At 45.1% G+C, this 16,555-nt stretch overlaps 2 protein-coding genes across 4 annotated transcripts in view; one reads left to right on the top strand and one right to left on the bottom strand.

Annotated features, from left to right (window-relative positions):
• Positions 1–16,555, top strand: part of ABHD6 (abhydrolase domain containing 6, acylglycerol lipase) — a 114,750-nt gene that overhangs the window by 22,180 nt on the left and 76,015 nt on the right. The gene's annotated exons all lie outside the window — the stretch shown is intronic.
• Positions 1–16,555, bottom strand: part of DNASE1L3 (deoxyribonuclease 1 like 3) — a 31,536-nt gene that overhangs the window by 13,705 nt on the left and 1,276 nt on the right. Inside the window, exons 2-5 of one of the 2 annotated variants that reach the window (XM_038739872.1) lie at positions 10,298–10,386; positions 9,539–9,628; positions 4,472–4,584; positions 158–270 (exon numbers count right to left, since the gene is read on the bottom strand). In XM_038739872.1, the coding sequence (XP_038595800.1) occupies positions 158–270; positions 4,472–4,584; positions 9,539–9,628; positions 10,298–10,386 (405 nt within the window). The remainder of the gene's footprint in view (positions 1–157; positions 271–4,471; positions 4,585–9,538; positions 9,629–10,297; positions 10,387–16,555) is intronic. The other variant, XM_038739873.1, reaches the window with a different exon arrangement.

Raw genomic sequence — 16,555 nt, 5'->3', positions numbered from 1 at the left:
TGGGAGGGGGGACTGAGAGATACCTTCGACATGGAGGTTTGAGGGAAAGCCTTGGTGAGGAAAAAGCAGGCCCCAGTGCCAGACTTGGGATTCATTAAAGGCTGAGGCTCTTTGCCTCCTGAACAGAAAGACAGGAACATTAGAAGGCATCAGTCACCTCTAACTTCCATCGCTGTTTCACATCCCCGAAAACATCAACGAGCTTGTCAATCTCCAGTACTGAGGTCTCAGGGGAAGTGTGCAAGGGAATAATCACGAAGTCTTTAACCACTAAGCAACAGGAAAGAAGACAGAGAAGAAGTGGTTATCAAAGACTTCCTGAGTTTCCATTTGGCCAAAAAAGCCTTCCCCCTAAAAAAGCAGGTAGATCTCATCCCATCCAGACCTTTCTTTATGTCCTTAACAACACCTTCTCTCTCACATCTGCCCTTTTAAATTGAAGGGAGATGATGAGAAAATGCATATTTAAGGTGAATATGCCTAGAAATGCATAGTCTGATTGTTTGGTAATCTTGTTCAGGGCCATTTTCAGAAGTAATGTCAAAGCAAACCACTGAGATGACTGCTGACAGTTCCAGTTTTCTTCCTCTAGTGTAGGTAGCTCCAGGTCACTCAAACAATCCATCAATCCACTGTATTTATTGAGCACTTACTGTATGCAGAGCACCAAACTAAGTGCTCTGGAGAGTTCATTGTAACCGAGTTGGTAGATACGTTCCCGGCCCACAGGCTTAGGGCAGATGGGATCTAGTGGAAAGAGCATGTGCCTGCGAGATAGAGGACCTGAACTCTAATCCTGGCTCTATCACTTTTCTGCTGTTTGGTCTTGGCGAGTCACTTCACTTCTCTGGGCTTCAGTTTTCTGATCTGTAAAATGGGGATTAAACATCCATTCTCCCACCCGCTTAGACTGTGAGCCTCATGTGGGACAAGGACTCTGTCTGCTCTGATGGTATTGTACCTACCCCAGCTCTTAGCCTTGGCATCTAGTTAGTGCATAACAAATACCACACCAAAAGAGCATGGGCTTGGGAGTCAGAGGTCATGGGTTCTAATCCCTGCTCTGCCACTTATCAGCTGTGTGACTTTGAGCAAGTCACTTAACCTCTCTGTGCCTCAGTTACCTCATCTGTACAATGGGGATTAAGACTGTGATCCCCACATGGGACAACCTGATTACCTTGTATCTACTCAGTGCTTAGAACAGTGCTTGGCAAATAGTAAGCGCTTAACAAATGCCATCATTATTATTATTATTATTATTATTTACATTATTCTAATGATTAATCTATCAGATATACAGTAAAAACGTCATTATCTGAAACTTTACCAGTAGTAAGTGCATCAGCTAACTCTCATACAAGGGCAATTCTGGCCATTGATCCTGAGAGGAGGAGGAATTTACAGTGTTAGAGCCCTGACTTCTCCCTTTCCCACTCCTTCCCCACTCCCCATGCCAACTGTTTTTGTGGGTCCCATGGGGCATTTGTCTGAATTTTCTGCTAATCTCTTTAGCAAACAGTTTTGGTTTCATCAGGGAGCTCTCTCTCATCTGAAGTCCATTTGTACAGCATCAAACCCTATGCATTTTTATGGGCTGTTCCACCTAAACGTTTTCCCCAGATCTAGCAGGGATGCCTTGAGCAGCTGCAGGGTTTGCTGTTCTGCTAATGTGATTAACTCTTTTAACAGCTTCAGGTTGAGGTAATTACTAATCTAATGAGCAAAGACTCTCTAGATGTAAAGGGTGATCAGGGTTCATTTGGGTTTATTGTGTGTTCTTTACAGATCTTTCTAGAACTTGGGATGGGACTTTTACTTTGAATCCCACGTGATTATGCAAAGACTCTTTGTTAACAGATTTTTTGACTACCCAATGCTTCCCATTTCCAAAACTGCTGGATACTGCACTATATATTCTTCTTCTTCTACTCTGCACCTTAATCCCTGGGATGGCAATAGAAAATACATTTTCCCTCTTTGGATCAACCAACAGCAAGATAAAGCTGAAAACCAAACTGTGCCTGCTATTTGAGGGAGGAACTAAAGAGCATTTTCTTCTATGGTAATCTGAAATGAATTCTGTATCTACTCTGGCCTTGCCTCTACTACACTATTACATTAGCTGCCTCACTGGTCTCTCAGCCTCCACTTCTCCTTCCCCCTCTAATCTATTCTATAAGCTGCTGCATGGAACACCTTCCTAAACCATCAGTTCTCTCCTCCACTCAAAACCCTCCACTGGCTTCCTATGTCTCTGCTTCAAATAGGAATTTCTTAAAATTGGCTTCAAGGTTCTCCACCAGCTGACCCCACTTTGGTAGTAACAATATTCTATTATTAAGTGCTTCCTTTTTAAAATTTAAATGGTATTTGTTAAGCACTTATTGTGTGCTAGGCACTATTCTAAGCAGTGGGGTAGATACATGATAATCAGGTTGGACAGACTTGGCAGTAGTAACTGTTTAACAAATACCATCATTATTATTAATCCCCATTTTACAGATGAGGTAACTGAGGCACAGAGAAATTAAGTGACTTGCCCAAGGTCACACAGTGTTAACTTCTGGTGGGCAGAAAACATGTGACTTTCCAAGCACCTACTACAGCATTGCACCAAGTGACCACTCAATAAATGCTACTACTACCACTCTCCTATCCCAGGGAAGCCCAAGAGACTTCCATCTTAGGTCCCAGCAGACCAGCAATGAAACTTATTATTACTTCAACAAGGAGACAAGCCTCCAGGATGGAGTAGCAGTGCTCAGTACAGAAACTGGCATTTGGCTAATGGGGTTGTTAGCCTTTTCCCTGAGTTCTGTATCACCAAAGAGGTCCCCTGCACTCATATAATGTTTGGAAAAGTGGACCTGTCTTCATAGCTTCTGTGGCTATCCATTTATCTTTGCATTAAACAAAAACACCTGGCTGTCTCCCCACATTAGATTGTTGATGGTTGTGGGAATTTTCATTCATTTTTCAATAATTGTCCTTCATGTGTGAAGACGGCGGTAACTGACAGGGAAATCCTGGTCATGAATGTGAGTGTGATTGAAAAGGATGATAAGTGACCGACATTACCTTCTGCATTGTGTACATGTAAGGATAGTTCCTTGCTGTGCTGATGTATTTGCCCAATACACTCTCTGTCTCAGTTTTCAAGAGTGCTTCTTGGCATGCTGATTTTCATGAAAGCCTTTACTCAAGAAGAGTAGTTGCAGCCCTCCAGGCTGATCTTTCCTCTGGATATTCACCCAATGGTCCACTGCTCCTTCTCCTTGATTGGGATTGGGATTCCCTGTGTCTTTCTGTCATTTATCTTATCCTCCTGGTGTACATGAGCCCCATTTCAGTTCACCACCTAGCTCCTCCTTAGGTATCCTGGTGTCATCGATTCTTCTCCCATGTCCTGCCCAGAGGAGCTGTATTTTTTTTTTGTGGTATTTGTTAAGCACTTACTATGTGCCAGGCACTGTACTAAGTGCTGGAGTGGATACAAGCTAATCAAGTCTCTGTCCCACATGGGGCTCACAGTTTGAGAAGCAGCATGGCATAGTGGATAGAGCATGGGCTTGGGAGTCAGAAGGTCATGGGTTCTCATCCCAGCTCCACCACTTGACTTCTGTGTGACCTTGGGCAAGTCACTTCCCTTCTCTGTGCCTCAGTTTCCTCATCTGCAAAATGGGGATTGAGACTGTGAGTCCCATGTGGGACACGCCTCTTCTCACTACATTCTGTTTTGCAGTCTGCCAGAAGTGATGCTGGCCTTTTAAACTGTCTTCTACTTATTTGCATATTCCTGCATCACTGGTTTAGTGCACCACCTAGAGTAGAATCTGGTGATAATCTTCAGACGTATAGTCAATGCACAGAGCTTTAATGAGTCTGCAAGCGATTCATAACAACATGCATGTTTTTTTGTGTATGTGCCTTAAGAGGACAATGCTAAGCATAGAACAGTTGCTAGACCACACTGGCATGAAGACTCATGATGGTGCTCATAGCCTATTGAGCCAGGAGAGTTCTCCAGTGTTTTCGACCCACGCCCTATACCGACTACTTGGTGGCTATTTTCTAAATGAAGGATTGGCTCTACTTTATAAAAATGGAGATTAACATTAAATATGTGGTCAGCCTGAACACATCAAAGAGGCAATATCTGGAGGTTCAATTCTAAGGTAGAGTCACGACTCATCTGTTTCGGTGAACAGGCCAGTTAATTTCAAGAGGGGGATTGAGTGCATTCATGTGAAGCTTTTTCCCCCAACAATCATTGAATAACTTGTTTTTTTGAAACTTAAAGCCCTATGAAAGTCTACAAATGTTTCACAAAACCTAGAAATGGGAAATGTTACTGCTGCCATCATTCATTTCCTATTATCCTTCTTAAAATTGAGAAGAGCCCTCATCCCTATGCAGTCCATGGGCACTTGGTATAAGTACTCGAAGATGTTGACAATCTGTTTCTCACCTGTGCGAGGGGAGAAGAACCTGACCACAAAAGGTTCTCTGGAAAATACATCTCCATTTTTTTTTTGAAAATCAGGTACCTGATAGGTGTTCTTCACTGACACCAGGTTTTCTCTGTAAGGTAAAATAAAACAGAATGCTGATGATACCATACAGAACTTAAGCCGGGTCAATGCTTATTTATATCTTTAAGAAAGACCCAATTGGGCTGTTTTCATTTGCTCCTCCTTGACCTCTTGGCTATCTTTGACACTGTTGACCATTCCCTCTCATAGAAATGCTATCTGGTCTTTGATCTGCACACTTGGTTTTCCTCCTTTCTCCCTGAATGCTCCTGATCAGTTTCTTCTCGTTCCTCTCATTCTTTAATTTTGGAGTCCCACAGATCCCTTACTCTTATAGCTTGTTCACTCAGCTACTTCTTCTAAGGGGATATATCCCAAATTTACCGCTTTAGCCCCAACCATTCACCTGCCTTACAAACTCAAGTTTATGCTTACCTCCAGGACATTTCCACATATATGTCTTAAATGTCTGCCCTCTTCACTTACTATACCTTGAGCACTTGCTGTTCCTTGTGAGCTAAACATCTTTCAGTTCCTTGACCTCACATTTCCTTTTTCTGACACATTGCCCTTGCTGATCCCCTGCCTGGAGCTTCCTCCCCCTTCAAATCCTCCAGACCACAACTTCCCCCATCTTCAAAGCCCCCGTGAAACCTGCCTCCTCCAGGTCAGCTCTCCTGGATTAATGACTGCTACATCTGGTGATGTCATCCCAACAACCGCTCTTAACACTTGTGTATTTTTCCATTTACACACTCCATGTATTAATGGATTTATTCATTTTTCATGCCCTTCCTCCCATTGTATGCAAAGTATTCGTGTCTGCCTATCTCCCCCATTTGATTGCAAGCTCCTTGAGGTCAAGGACTGTGTCTTTTACTTTTAAATGTACTCCCCCAAGTGTATAGTGCTCGGCAGGAAACATGTCTACCCTCTTTGTTGTATTGTACTCTCCCAAGAGCTTATTACCATGCTCTGCGCACCATAAGTGCTCAATAAATAATCAGTCAATCTTATTTATTGAGTGCTTAGTGGGTGCAGAGCACTGTACTAAGCGCTTGGGAGAGTACATTATAACAGAGTTGGTAGACACATTCCCTGCTCACAACAAACTTACAGTCTAGAGTTGAGAACATAAAAACCATTGACTGAATGAATGAATGATTAATCTTCCTGGGATGGTGTCATTCTTTTAGTAAATACAGTAGTCTCTTGGGATTCTCAAGAATTTATGTTTATGTTCGCCTCTCCATGTGAGTCATGCTCTCAGCAGCAGATCCTGGCCTCACACCCTGCGCCCATCTCTTTGGTTGCCAGCAGCTGCAACCCCACCTATTCCCATGGCCACCCTACCCCCACAGAAAACCCAGATGGCTGGGAGTCGTTGAATAAACTTTTGCCATCTGGTGCTGATGGTCTTTGCGGTTTCCCCTCATTTGAGGGCGATTTTCTAGTCAATCCAATATGAAAACCAAGGGACTACTGTAGTGATTTTGCTGTAAAAGCCAAGAACATAGCCTATGAACACAATGGGACAAGGATTCTTACCCGGAGGGTTTCGCCATCACCTAGTGGTTGAATTGAGCGCTCAAATTGATTGCCCTAACAGTTTTGACACCTGTCTACATGTTTTAATAATAATAATAATGATGGCATTTGTTAAGCGCTTACTATGTGCAAAGCACTGTCTCCCCCTTCTAGACTGTGAGCCCGTTGTTGGGTAGGGACTGTCTCTATATAGTTGCCGACTTGTACTTCCCAAGCCCTTAGTACAGTTCTCTGCACACAGTAAGCTCTCAATAAATACGATTGAATTGAATTGAAAAATTCCTAATTTGCATACTTTGACCTAATTTGCTCTTGCTAAGGCCTCTGGGTTACAGAGTTGGGGTTAACTAACAAACTACTCTGTGGGGACTAAACTCAGCTAAAGTGGGCCCCAATGTCTTCTGGCACCTTTCATTGCCGCCCGCTGTTCTCTGGCTACAGATCAGTCAGTCAATACAACATACTCATTAAGCATTTTCTCTTTGCAGAGCACTGTCCTAAGCACTTGAGAAAGACTACAATAGAGTTATAGACATGATCTCTGCCCTAAAGGAGCTTGCAGTTTTGTGGAGGAGTCAGACACAACATGAATTACAGGGAGAGAGAAGCAACAGAGCTTAAAGAAATGTGATAGTTAAGATCTAAGAAACAAGTGGTCAAGTGGTAAGAACACTGGCCTAGAAGTCAGAGCACCTAGGTTCTAACCCAGCCCTTCTACCTGCCTGCTGTGTGATCTCAGGCAAGTCATTTAAATTCTTAGTGCCTCAGTTTCCTCATCTGTGAAATGGGGATTAAATACCTGTCCTTTGTCCCCCTAAGACTGTAAGCCCCATGCGGGATAGGGGCTGTGTCCAACCTGATCATCTTATATGTATGTAGGTTGAAAGAGAGAGAGAGATATGAAGCTAAAGTTGCGGGTTTGAGGGAGCAATGCTAATAACAATGATGAGAATGATTTGGGAGGGAAGCTGAAGAGTTAATTTTAGGACATATTGAGCTTGAGATGCCAGTGACTGCTCCTGGTTTCCCAGTAATGACCTTGAGTTTTGGTACAGAGGGTGTGAGAGTCTCACTCAAAAAATGATATACGAACTAGATGTGGGCAGAGTAGGTTATACTATTGGGGAGAGAGTCCAGAGTTATTCTGTTTTGCTGCCACAGACAGCACTTTTATCCCACACAACAGTTTTGCGATGCCTGCTATTGGCTACAGGAGGACTGGCCAAGAGAAAGTTGATGGCTTATCACAACCCATCTCCACTACAGGCATCTCCACTACTGCCATGCATGGTGACCTTAGTGTCATCCTTAACTCTTTGCTATCATTTGATTCTCATATCCAGTCCAGTGCCAAATCCTGCCAGTTTTTCCTGCATATTTCCTGAATCTACCCCTTTTCCACCCAAACTACTATCACCCTGGTACAAGCTCTGGTCTTACCATGGTTTTGCATTAGCCTTCTCACTGGTCTCCCACTCTCCACCTTCTCCCTGCTCCAATCTCTACTACACATTGCTACTGCAAGGGTCATTTTCCTGAAGCATCCCTTGGACCACAACTCATCTCTCTTTGAAGCCTTCCACTAGCTTCCTGTATCTCTCAGCAGCAAACAAAAACACCTCATTTTTGGCATCATTCATTCGATTGTATTTATTGAGTACTTACAGTGTGCAAAGCATTGTACTAATCACTTGGGAGAGTGCATTATAACAATAAAGAGGCACAATCCTTGCTCCACCACCAGACCCCACTTTACCTATCTTCTCTCCTCACCTGCTATTACCTCTCTTCATTCCTCCCAACCCAACTTCCTAGTTGTACCCTGCTCCTGACTCTCTCGTCTCTGTCCCCTCGCTCACGATGTTCTCCTGCCTTAGAACTCCTTCCCTCTCCACTTTCAGAGCCCTCCTAAAATTCCATATCCTCCAACAAGCTTTCCATGTGTAATATCCCAGCACTCTGAGACCATATCATCCCCTCAGCCATCACTTGTGAATTTGTGTTCACTCTTCTTAGAATTCATATATATATATATATATATATATATATATAATGGCATTTTATTAGCTTAGAACTATGTGCAAAGCACTGTTCTAAACGCTGGGGAGGTTACAAGGTGATCAGGTTGTCCCACGGGGGGCTCACAGTCTTAATCCCCATTTTACAGAAGAGGTAACTAAGGCTAAGAAGAGGTAACTAAGAGAAGTTAAGTGACTTGCCCAAAGTCACACAGCTAAGTGGAGGAACCAGGATTTGAACCCATGACCTCTGACTCCAAAGCCCACGCTCTTTTCCACTGAGCCACACAGCTTCTCTCTCTCTTTCTCTCTCTCTCTCTGTTTATTTTTTATCTCTCTAGTAGTAAATATATTGGTATTTGTCTTCCCCATCACAGTGTAAAGCAGGGAATGTGGCACTTTATTATTCTGTACTTCCCAAGAGGCAAGTACAGTGCAGTGTATCAAGTTGGTGCTCAATAAGATATTACTACTATCATAGTAAGCGCTTAACAAATACCATTATCATTATTATTATTAACACTACAACTACTGCTGCTGATACTGCTACTACTACTCAAGCTCATGTCTTACTGAAAGTAGTCTTTCCTATACTCTACCCTAAACAAATGTCCTAGGCAAATAGGTGGTACAAGATCCACTCATTCATTCATTCATTCATTTGTAGTTATTAAGCACTTACTGTGTGCAGAGCACTGTACTAAGTGCCTGGGAAAGTACAATGCAACAATTAACAGTGACATTCCCTGCCCACAACATGCTCACAGTCTAGAGTCTAGGAAAGTGGCAGAGCTCCCCAATGATCTTTCTGTGCTGCTTCTGCTTTATCTCTGGGCTCATGATGCTATGAGGAGCCCCAAAGACAAGCACCCCAGACCCACAGACCCATTGTCCTGTTTGTGCTCCTGAAACTCATTCATTCATTCATTCATTCAATCACATTTATTGAGCACTTACCATGTGCAGAGCCCTGTACTAAGCGCATGGAAAGTACAATACAGCAAACGTGGTCTATGGGAGTTGCGAGGGAGAGATGGCGAGGGTGTAAGTGGCTCCCTGGCACAGAAGCTTCTAGGGATTAGAAATACCCTAATGTATGTAGCCGGTGGTAATTGATACAGTCATCCAACCAATAGCATTGTACTAGGAGTTTATTCTATTTCTGCCAAAGAACATGTTTTTGCTATGTGTTTAGGATAGAATAGGATGGCAGAATTAGGAAATGTTCTTCTTCAATGTGCCACTGACTGGATACAGCATGGCATTGTATCAGAAGAAAAAGTTGTGAGCAAGTGTGTAATGTTGGATACGGTCAGTATTTCATTGTGAGTATTCCTTGTTGCTGGGTTCTGCAAGACTACAACCTCTGCATTCTAGGAAAACTGGAGGTATAGTTTGTAAACTGAGAATGTTACAATACATGCAGATTACACTTACCTATAGATAAAAGCATACTGCTCTTTATATTTGTTTCTTCCTAGCCGACGGCTGATTACGTAGTTGAATTCTTTTTTGTCTCGTGATTTACTAGCAAACATGATAATGTATCATTAAGTTCTCGGAATAAAAGATCATATTCTTCCCTCATCTCCCAAATCTTTACTCGGTGCCCAATTATAAATTATCTACAATACTCAGGTTCTGCACCCCATTTCCTTAGTTTTCCCAATCTGAATTCTTTTTTTTTTTTGTGCTGTCAATGTGTCACTGAAGGGAAATGCATAGCAAGATGACAAATGAAGATCAGGCATGGTCTTTCAGAATGGTGGCTTTTAGACTTGGACTTTCATCACGACTTGGCCGCAACACATTTCCCAACTGTGAAGTCGAGGGTGAGATGAGGCCTGATATTTTGCCCTGAAGATCAGCCCAGGGCTGGAATTGTTTGTTGCCTGCTACTCCTGTCTTCCCTCTTCCTTCTCTCTTCCTATCTTTTCCCCTGTGGTTCCCACTGGGGTTTCCATTGTTTTGTCTTTAGAAGATTTAATGTTCCAGGTATAAAGTTCTCTAAACAGAACTCTTTGCTATAAAAGCCAATGAAAAGGCTCCAGAATGTGATAACCAGCTCTGACTTCAGGTGGATCTGCTATCTTTGCCGACCCCTGCCACCCTCCATTTTCCCCTCTCCAGTAATGCCTCTGCTCTCCTCAATTCCTTGAGCTTCTCCTGTTCCCATTTATCTGACTGTCCTCTTACCTGTTAAGCTTTTGCAACAAAGCAGGACCTATGCGATTGCTGTTGTCCTTTATTTCCATCAGGAGGATGACATCACAGCGAGTGATAACCTGGGACAGGAGAGAGCAGCATATTCAGATTGCTGTTCTAGGCAACAGGCTGCTGGTGAAAATCAATAGACACATTAACCAGATGTAACTGTGGCAGGTCCATAAAATAACACTGAGAGAACTGGATGGCACATTATGTCTTTGGAACGGCTGATTGACTCCCTTGCCCATACCACCACCACCCCCCCACCACCCCCAGGCTTTCCTGAACCTTTCATCCTTTCCGAAGTGCCCAGCTCGCCAATTTCCTCCCTCCCTCGTCCCGATGACCCAGTTATCTGCTTTTGTCAGTAAAATGGAAACAATGAGACATGAACTTCCCGAAGTTCTCCCATCACGCCACTGCCCTTTTTTCATCCTTCTCTGGCTTCCCTGCTGCTTTTCAAGAAGAGGTCTTCTGCCTGTCCTTTGAATCCACTCCCTCCACTTGTGCTCCTGGCCCTATCCCCTCTTACCTTCTAAAAGCACATGGTCCCACCCACCTGCCTTTCCTCACTGTTATCTTCAACCACTGTCTCTCTGACAGCACCTTCCCTTCTGTCTTCAAGTACGCTCAAGCCTCCCCCATATGAAAAAAATCCCTCACTCTGTTCCCACAGACCCTTCCAGCCATTTCGCCAACTTTATGCTCCCAATCTTATCTGAACTCTTGGAACAAGAATTTGAATACATCTGCTACCCTTGATATATTTCTCCCACCTCTCATGAAATCTCTCGCTCCGTCCCTACTCCCCTCCTTAACTTCCATCTTCAACTGCTCACTCTCCACTGGTTCCTTCCCCTCTGCCTTCAAACATGCCCATGTCTCTCCCATCCTAAAAAAACCCTCTCTTGACCCCCACCTCACCTTCTAGTTATCGTCCCATCTCCCTCCTACCATTCCTTTCCAAACTCCTTGAACGAGTTGTCTACATGCGCTGCCTTGAATTCCTCAACACCAACTCTCTCCTCGACCCCCTCCAGTCTGGCTTCCGTCCCCTACATTCCACAGAAACTGCCCTCTCAAAGGTCACCAATGACCACCTGCTTGCCAAATCCAATGGCTCATACTCTATCCTGATCCTCCTCGACCTCTCAGCTGCCTTTGACACTGTGTACCACCCCCTTCTCCTCAACACGCTACCCAACCTTGGCTTCACAGACTCCGTCCTCTCCTGGTTCTCCTCTTAGCTCTCCGGTCGTTCATTCTCAGTCTCTTTTGCAGGCTCCTCCTCCCCCTCCCATCCCTTTACTGTGGGGGTTCCCCAAGGTTCAGTTCTTGGTCCCCTACTGTTCTCGATCTACACTCACTCCCTTGGTGGCCTCATTCGCTCCCATGGCTTCAGCTATCCTCTCTACGCTGATGACACCCAAATCTACATCTCTGTCCCTGCTCTCTTCCCCTCCCTCCAGGATCGCATCTCCTCCTGCCTTCAGGACATCTCCATCTGGATGTCTGCCCGCCACCTAAAACTCAACATGTCCAAGACTGAACTCCTTGTCTTCCCTCCCAAACCCTGCCCTCTCCCTGACTTTCCCATCACTGTTGACGGCACTACCATCCTTCCTGTCTCACAAGCCCGCAACCTTGGTGTCATCCTCAACTCCGCTCTCTCATTCACCCCTCTCACATCCAAGTCATCACCAAAACCTGACAGTCTCAGCTCCGCAACATTGCCAAGATCCTCCCTTTCCTCTCCATCCAAACTGCTACCCTGCTCGTTCAAGCTCTCATCCTATCCCGTATGGACTACTGCATCAGCCTCCTCTCTGATCTCCCATCCTTGTGTCTCTCCCCACTTCAATCTATACTTCATGCCGCTGCCCGGATTATCTTTGTCCAGAAACGCTCTGGGCATGTTACTCCCCTCCTCAAAAATCTCCAGTGGCCACCAATCAATCTGCGCATCAGGCAGAAACTCCTCACCCTTGGCTTCAAGGCTCTCCATCACCTCACTCCCTCCTACCTCACCTCCCTTCTCTCCTTCTACAGCCCAGCCCGCACCCTCCGCTCCTCTGCCGCTAATCTCCTCACCGTGCCTCATTCTCGCCTGTCCCGCCATCGTCCCCCGGCCCACGTCATCCCCCTGGCCTGGAATGCCCTCCCTCCCCACATCCACCAAGCTAGCTCTCTTCCTCCCTTCAAGGCCCTATTGAGAGCTCACCTCCTCCAGGAGGCCTTCCCAGACTGAGCCCCCTCCTTCCTCTCCCCCTTGTCCCCCTCTCCATCCCCACCATCTTACCTCCTTCCCTTCCCCACAGCACCTGTATATATGTATTTATGTTTGTACATATTTATTACTCTATTTTACTTGTACATATCTATTCTATTTATTTTATTTTGTTAATATGTTTGGTTTTGTTCTCTGTCTTCCCCTTCTAGACTGTGAGCCCACTGTTGGGTAGGGACTGTCTCCATATGTTGCCAATTTGTACTTCCCAAGCGCTTAGTACAGTGCTCTGCACACAGTAAGTGCTCAATAAATATGATTGATTGATTGATTGATTGACCCGCTTCTGTCAGGCTTTAAGTTTTTCATTCCACTGAAACTGTGCTCTACTGGGTCACCAGAGAGGTCCTTATAGCTAAGTCCAATGGGCTTTAGTCTGCTCTAATTTTCCTTGACCTCTCAATCACTTTTGACACTGTGGACCCCCGTTCCTGGAAGCATTATTAGTTCTTGTTTTGCTGACATGGTATTGTTTGCCTCTCATTTCTCTGATGGCTCTTTTTCCTGGGTTGTTTGCTGACTCCTTGGCCACCTGATTGTCCCCCCTGCCCTTGGTCCACCCCTGATGGAGTTACTTCTCTTTCCCCTAGTCCAGCAATGGAAACTGGGTACACGCACATCTCCGTTCACCTACAGAGCCCAGCTTTGGCAGCGAGAACATCAGCAATTTTCCAAAAGGTCTGGCTCCCTTCACTCCCACAGTGCTTTTCCCATGCTTCTGGCTGACAAGTGGGAAGTTGGACCTCAGGCAGTACGGACCCTTCCAAGGAGCTGGGAGAGTCCTGGCTGCGGTGGCTCAGACTGGGATCCCCCTTGCCACTTGGGTCAGCTCCAGATTCACCCACACATGCTTTGACTTCGGAGGAGAGCGTGTGCACCCCCACAGTCAGCCTGGGCTCCTTCCTCCGGAGCTTCACAGAAAGTCCCACAATTTCGTAATTCAAAGTTTGTAGAGAGACAATCAGGAAGCTTTCAAAGTGCTGCTATATGGGATGATCTCGAAGGGTTTTGCCTGATTAACATTTCGTAGAGCAAAATCGGCCAACCTGTCATGGGACCAAAGCCTGCAACCTTGACTTCTCACTGTCTTTCAGCTCTCACATTCAAGATACTGCAAAATTCTGCTGGTTCTTGCTACACATTTCCCACATCTACCCATCCCCCTCACACCCATATTGCTCCCACCTGCATCCTAACTCTGAATGTAGTTTGCACAGCCAGACTACTGCATCAACCTCCTCACTAGTCTCCCTACCTCCAGCCTCTCCTCTTCCCAGTCTGTACTAGTGGTATATTGAAGCATTGTTCATCTCACATCTTCTTTCACCTCAGACTCCCTCCCCATTCCTGCAGTGGCTTCTCATTTCCCTCCTTTTGTAACTTTTGCTTCTTCTTCCTTCCCCTATTCTCTCTTCTTCCTTTCTCTTCCTTCCTCTTCCATTCCCTCCCTTTCCCCCCGCCTTCCTCTCCTCTTTACTCCTCCACATCTTCCTCCCCTGTCCCCACAAAGCCCCACCCCCAGTGTCCCACTCCCTCTAAACCCCATCCCCAAATTCGTCCCCACATACAAAATGAGAAGTTGGCTTCCCTGTCCCTGGACCCACTGTGGAGCCAAGAGGGGTGTTTGGAACTGTTTCAGGATCCGAAGGGGCCTCGGCCTAGAGAGACCTACTGAGACTACTCTGATCTGGCATGGACTCCCCAGACTCTCCCTGAGGCTGGGGCCAGAACCGTTCCAGCCCTTGAGGGCAGGGGGATGGAACATTTGCCTTTCCAGGTTCAATTCTGTGCCAGACTCTTGATTGGGGATACTTTAGATGGTGCTTAGTACAGTGCTCTGCACACAGTAAGTGCTCAATAAATAGGATTGAATGAATGAAAGCAAAGACCAGGCACAATTACCTGTTCCATATTGAACTTGGTATATCGATGGTGTCTGCTATTATCATTTTATCATCATCATAATCAATAGTTGCTGAGCATCTCACCTGCTGATTTTTGTCTTAAACACAAGTGCTTAGTATAGTGCTCTGCACATAGTAAGTACTCCATAAATACCATTGACTGACTCAAATTATGGAAGGTGAGTCAACTGTAATGACGGTTTAAGCAATTTCCTACTTTTTTCCTTACTCTTCTTGTTAGACCTGTTCTACCTTAAGGATCTAGAGGAGACCTGTTTTGACTTCTCCCATCCTTTCCTGCAGAAAACCAGGGAAAGTCCCAGAGGAGTCAGTCCCTCCTCCCATGCCCATGTAAATCTGGGTCGAGAGTCACAAATTGGGCAGAGGTGGGTGTGGTTGCAGCCTTTCCGACCCCCTGCCCAGCTGGTTGGGTGGTCAAGAAGCGGAGAAGAAAAGCAAACTGCCCACCTGCCTTGGAGCACTGAGCCTCCCTGGCCTTCTTCTATGGTGCCTGGGCTAATCTGACCATAGGGAAGATCAGCAAAAAAGCTTCAGCAGGCCTAAGTGGCAGGCGAATTTCCTGTCCCTTTTTCATTCATTCATTCAGTTGTATTTATTGAGTGCTAACTGTGTGCAGAGCACTGTATTAAGTGCTTGGGAGAGTACATTATAACAATAAACAGTCACATTCCCTGCCGGAACTGGCCATAAAACCCTAAGAGATCCACCTACTATAAATGCTGGCTATGGACCCTATCCTTAGGAAAGGGACAGGTTTAGTATAGCTTAGCATAGTATAGTGTATATTAGTGTATATAGTATAGAGTATATATAGTATAGTGCTATAGTATAGTATAGCGCTCTGCACAGAGTAAGTGCTCAATAAATATGAATAATTGATTAATTGATTGAACTCAGATTTACTTCACCACATTTGAGGAGAATCCTGAGGCGAGAGAAATGGATGGAAGGCAGGAGTCTATCTATTTATCTATCTATCTATCTGTCTATCTATCCATCTGTCTACCTGTTTTTAATGGAGCAAGATACTCTTCAAAATATCCAACTGCAATTCTAATGCACTCTTCTGAATGGAAAGCCCTTGAGGAACATTGACACAGCCTCTCATTCATTCATTCAATCATATTTACTGAGCGCTTACTGTGTGCAGAGCACTGTACTAAGTGCTTGGGAAGTACAAGTCGGCAACATATAGAGATGGTCCCTACCCAACGACGGGCTCACAGTCTAGAAGGGGGGGACAGACAACAAAACAAAACAAGTAGACAGGTGTCAAAATTGTCAGAATAAATAGAATTATAGCTATATGCACATCATTAACAAAAAACAGAATAGTAAATATGCACAATTAAAATAAATAGAGTAATAAATCTGTACAAATATATACAAGTGCTGTCGGGAGGGGAAGGAGGGAGGGCTGGGGTGGATGGGGAGGAGGAGAGGAAAAAGGGGGTTCAGTCTGGGAAGGCCTCCTGGAGGAGGTGAGCTCTCAGTAGGGCTTTGAAGGGAGGAAGAGAGCTAGTTTGGCAGATGTGTGGAGGGAGGGCATTCCAGGCCAGGGGAAGGACACGGGTTGGGAGTCCCATGGGAGGTTAGCGGCAGAGGAGCGGAGGGTGCAGGTTGAGCTGTAAAAGGAGAGAAGGGAGTTGAGGTAGGAGGGGGTGAGGTGATGGAGAGCCTTGAAGCCAAGAGTGAGGAGTTATTGCTCTCTGAAAACAGCGAATGATACATCATCCTGAATTGTAACATGATGCATAATAATGATGGTATTTGTGAAGTGCTTGTTATGTGCCAAGCACTGTTCTAAGCACTGGGGTAAATACAAGGTAATCAGGTTGTCCCATGTGGGGCTCACAGTCTTAATCCCCATTTTACAGATGAGGTAACTGAGGCACAGAGAAGTTTATTGACTTGCCCAAAGTCACGCAGCTGACAAGTTGCAGAGCTGGGATGAGATGCATGTTCTCACCCATCAGGGACTGGGATGTGCTCAGAGACAGACAAGTGGGGTGTTCCCCCATAAGGTAGTATCCA

The sequence above is a fragment of the Tachyglossus aculeatus genome, chromosome X1 (genome assembly GCF_015852505.1).
Source record: "Tachyglossus aculeatus isolate mTacAcu1 chromosome X1, mTacAcu1.pri, whole genome shotgun sequence".
NCBI classification, from domain to species: Eukaryota; Metazoa; Chordata; class Mammalia; order Monotremata; family Tachyglossidae; genus Tachyglossus; species Tachyglossus aculeatus.
This window is presented reverse-complemented; position numbering and strand designations above follow the sequence as displayed.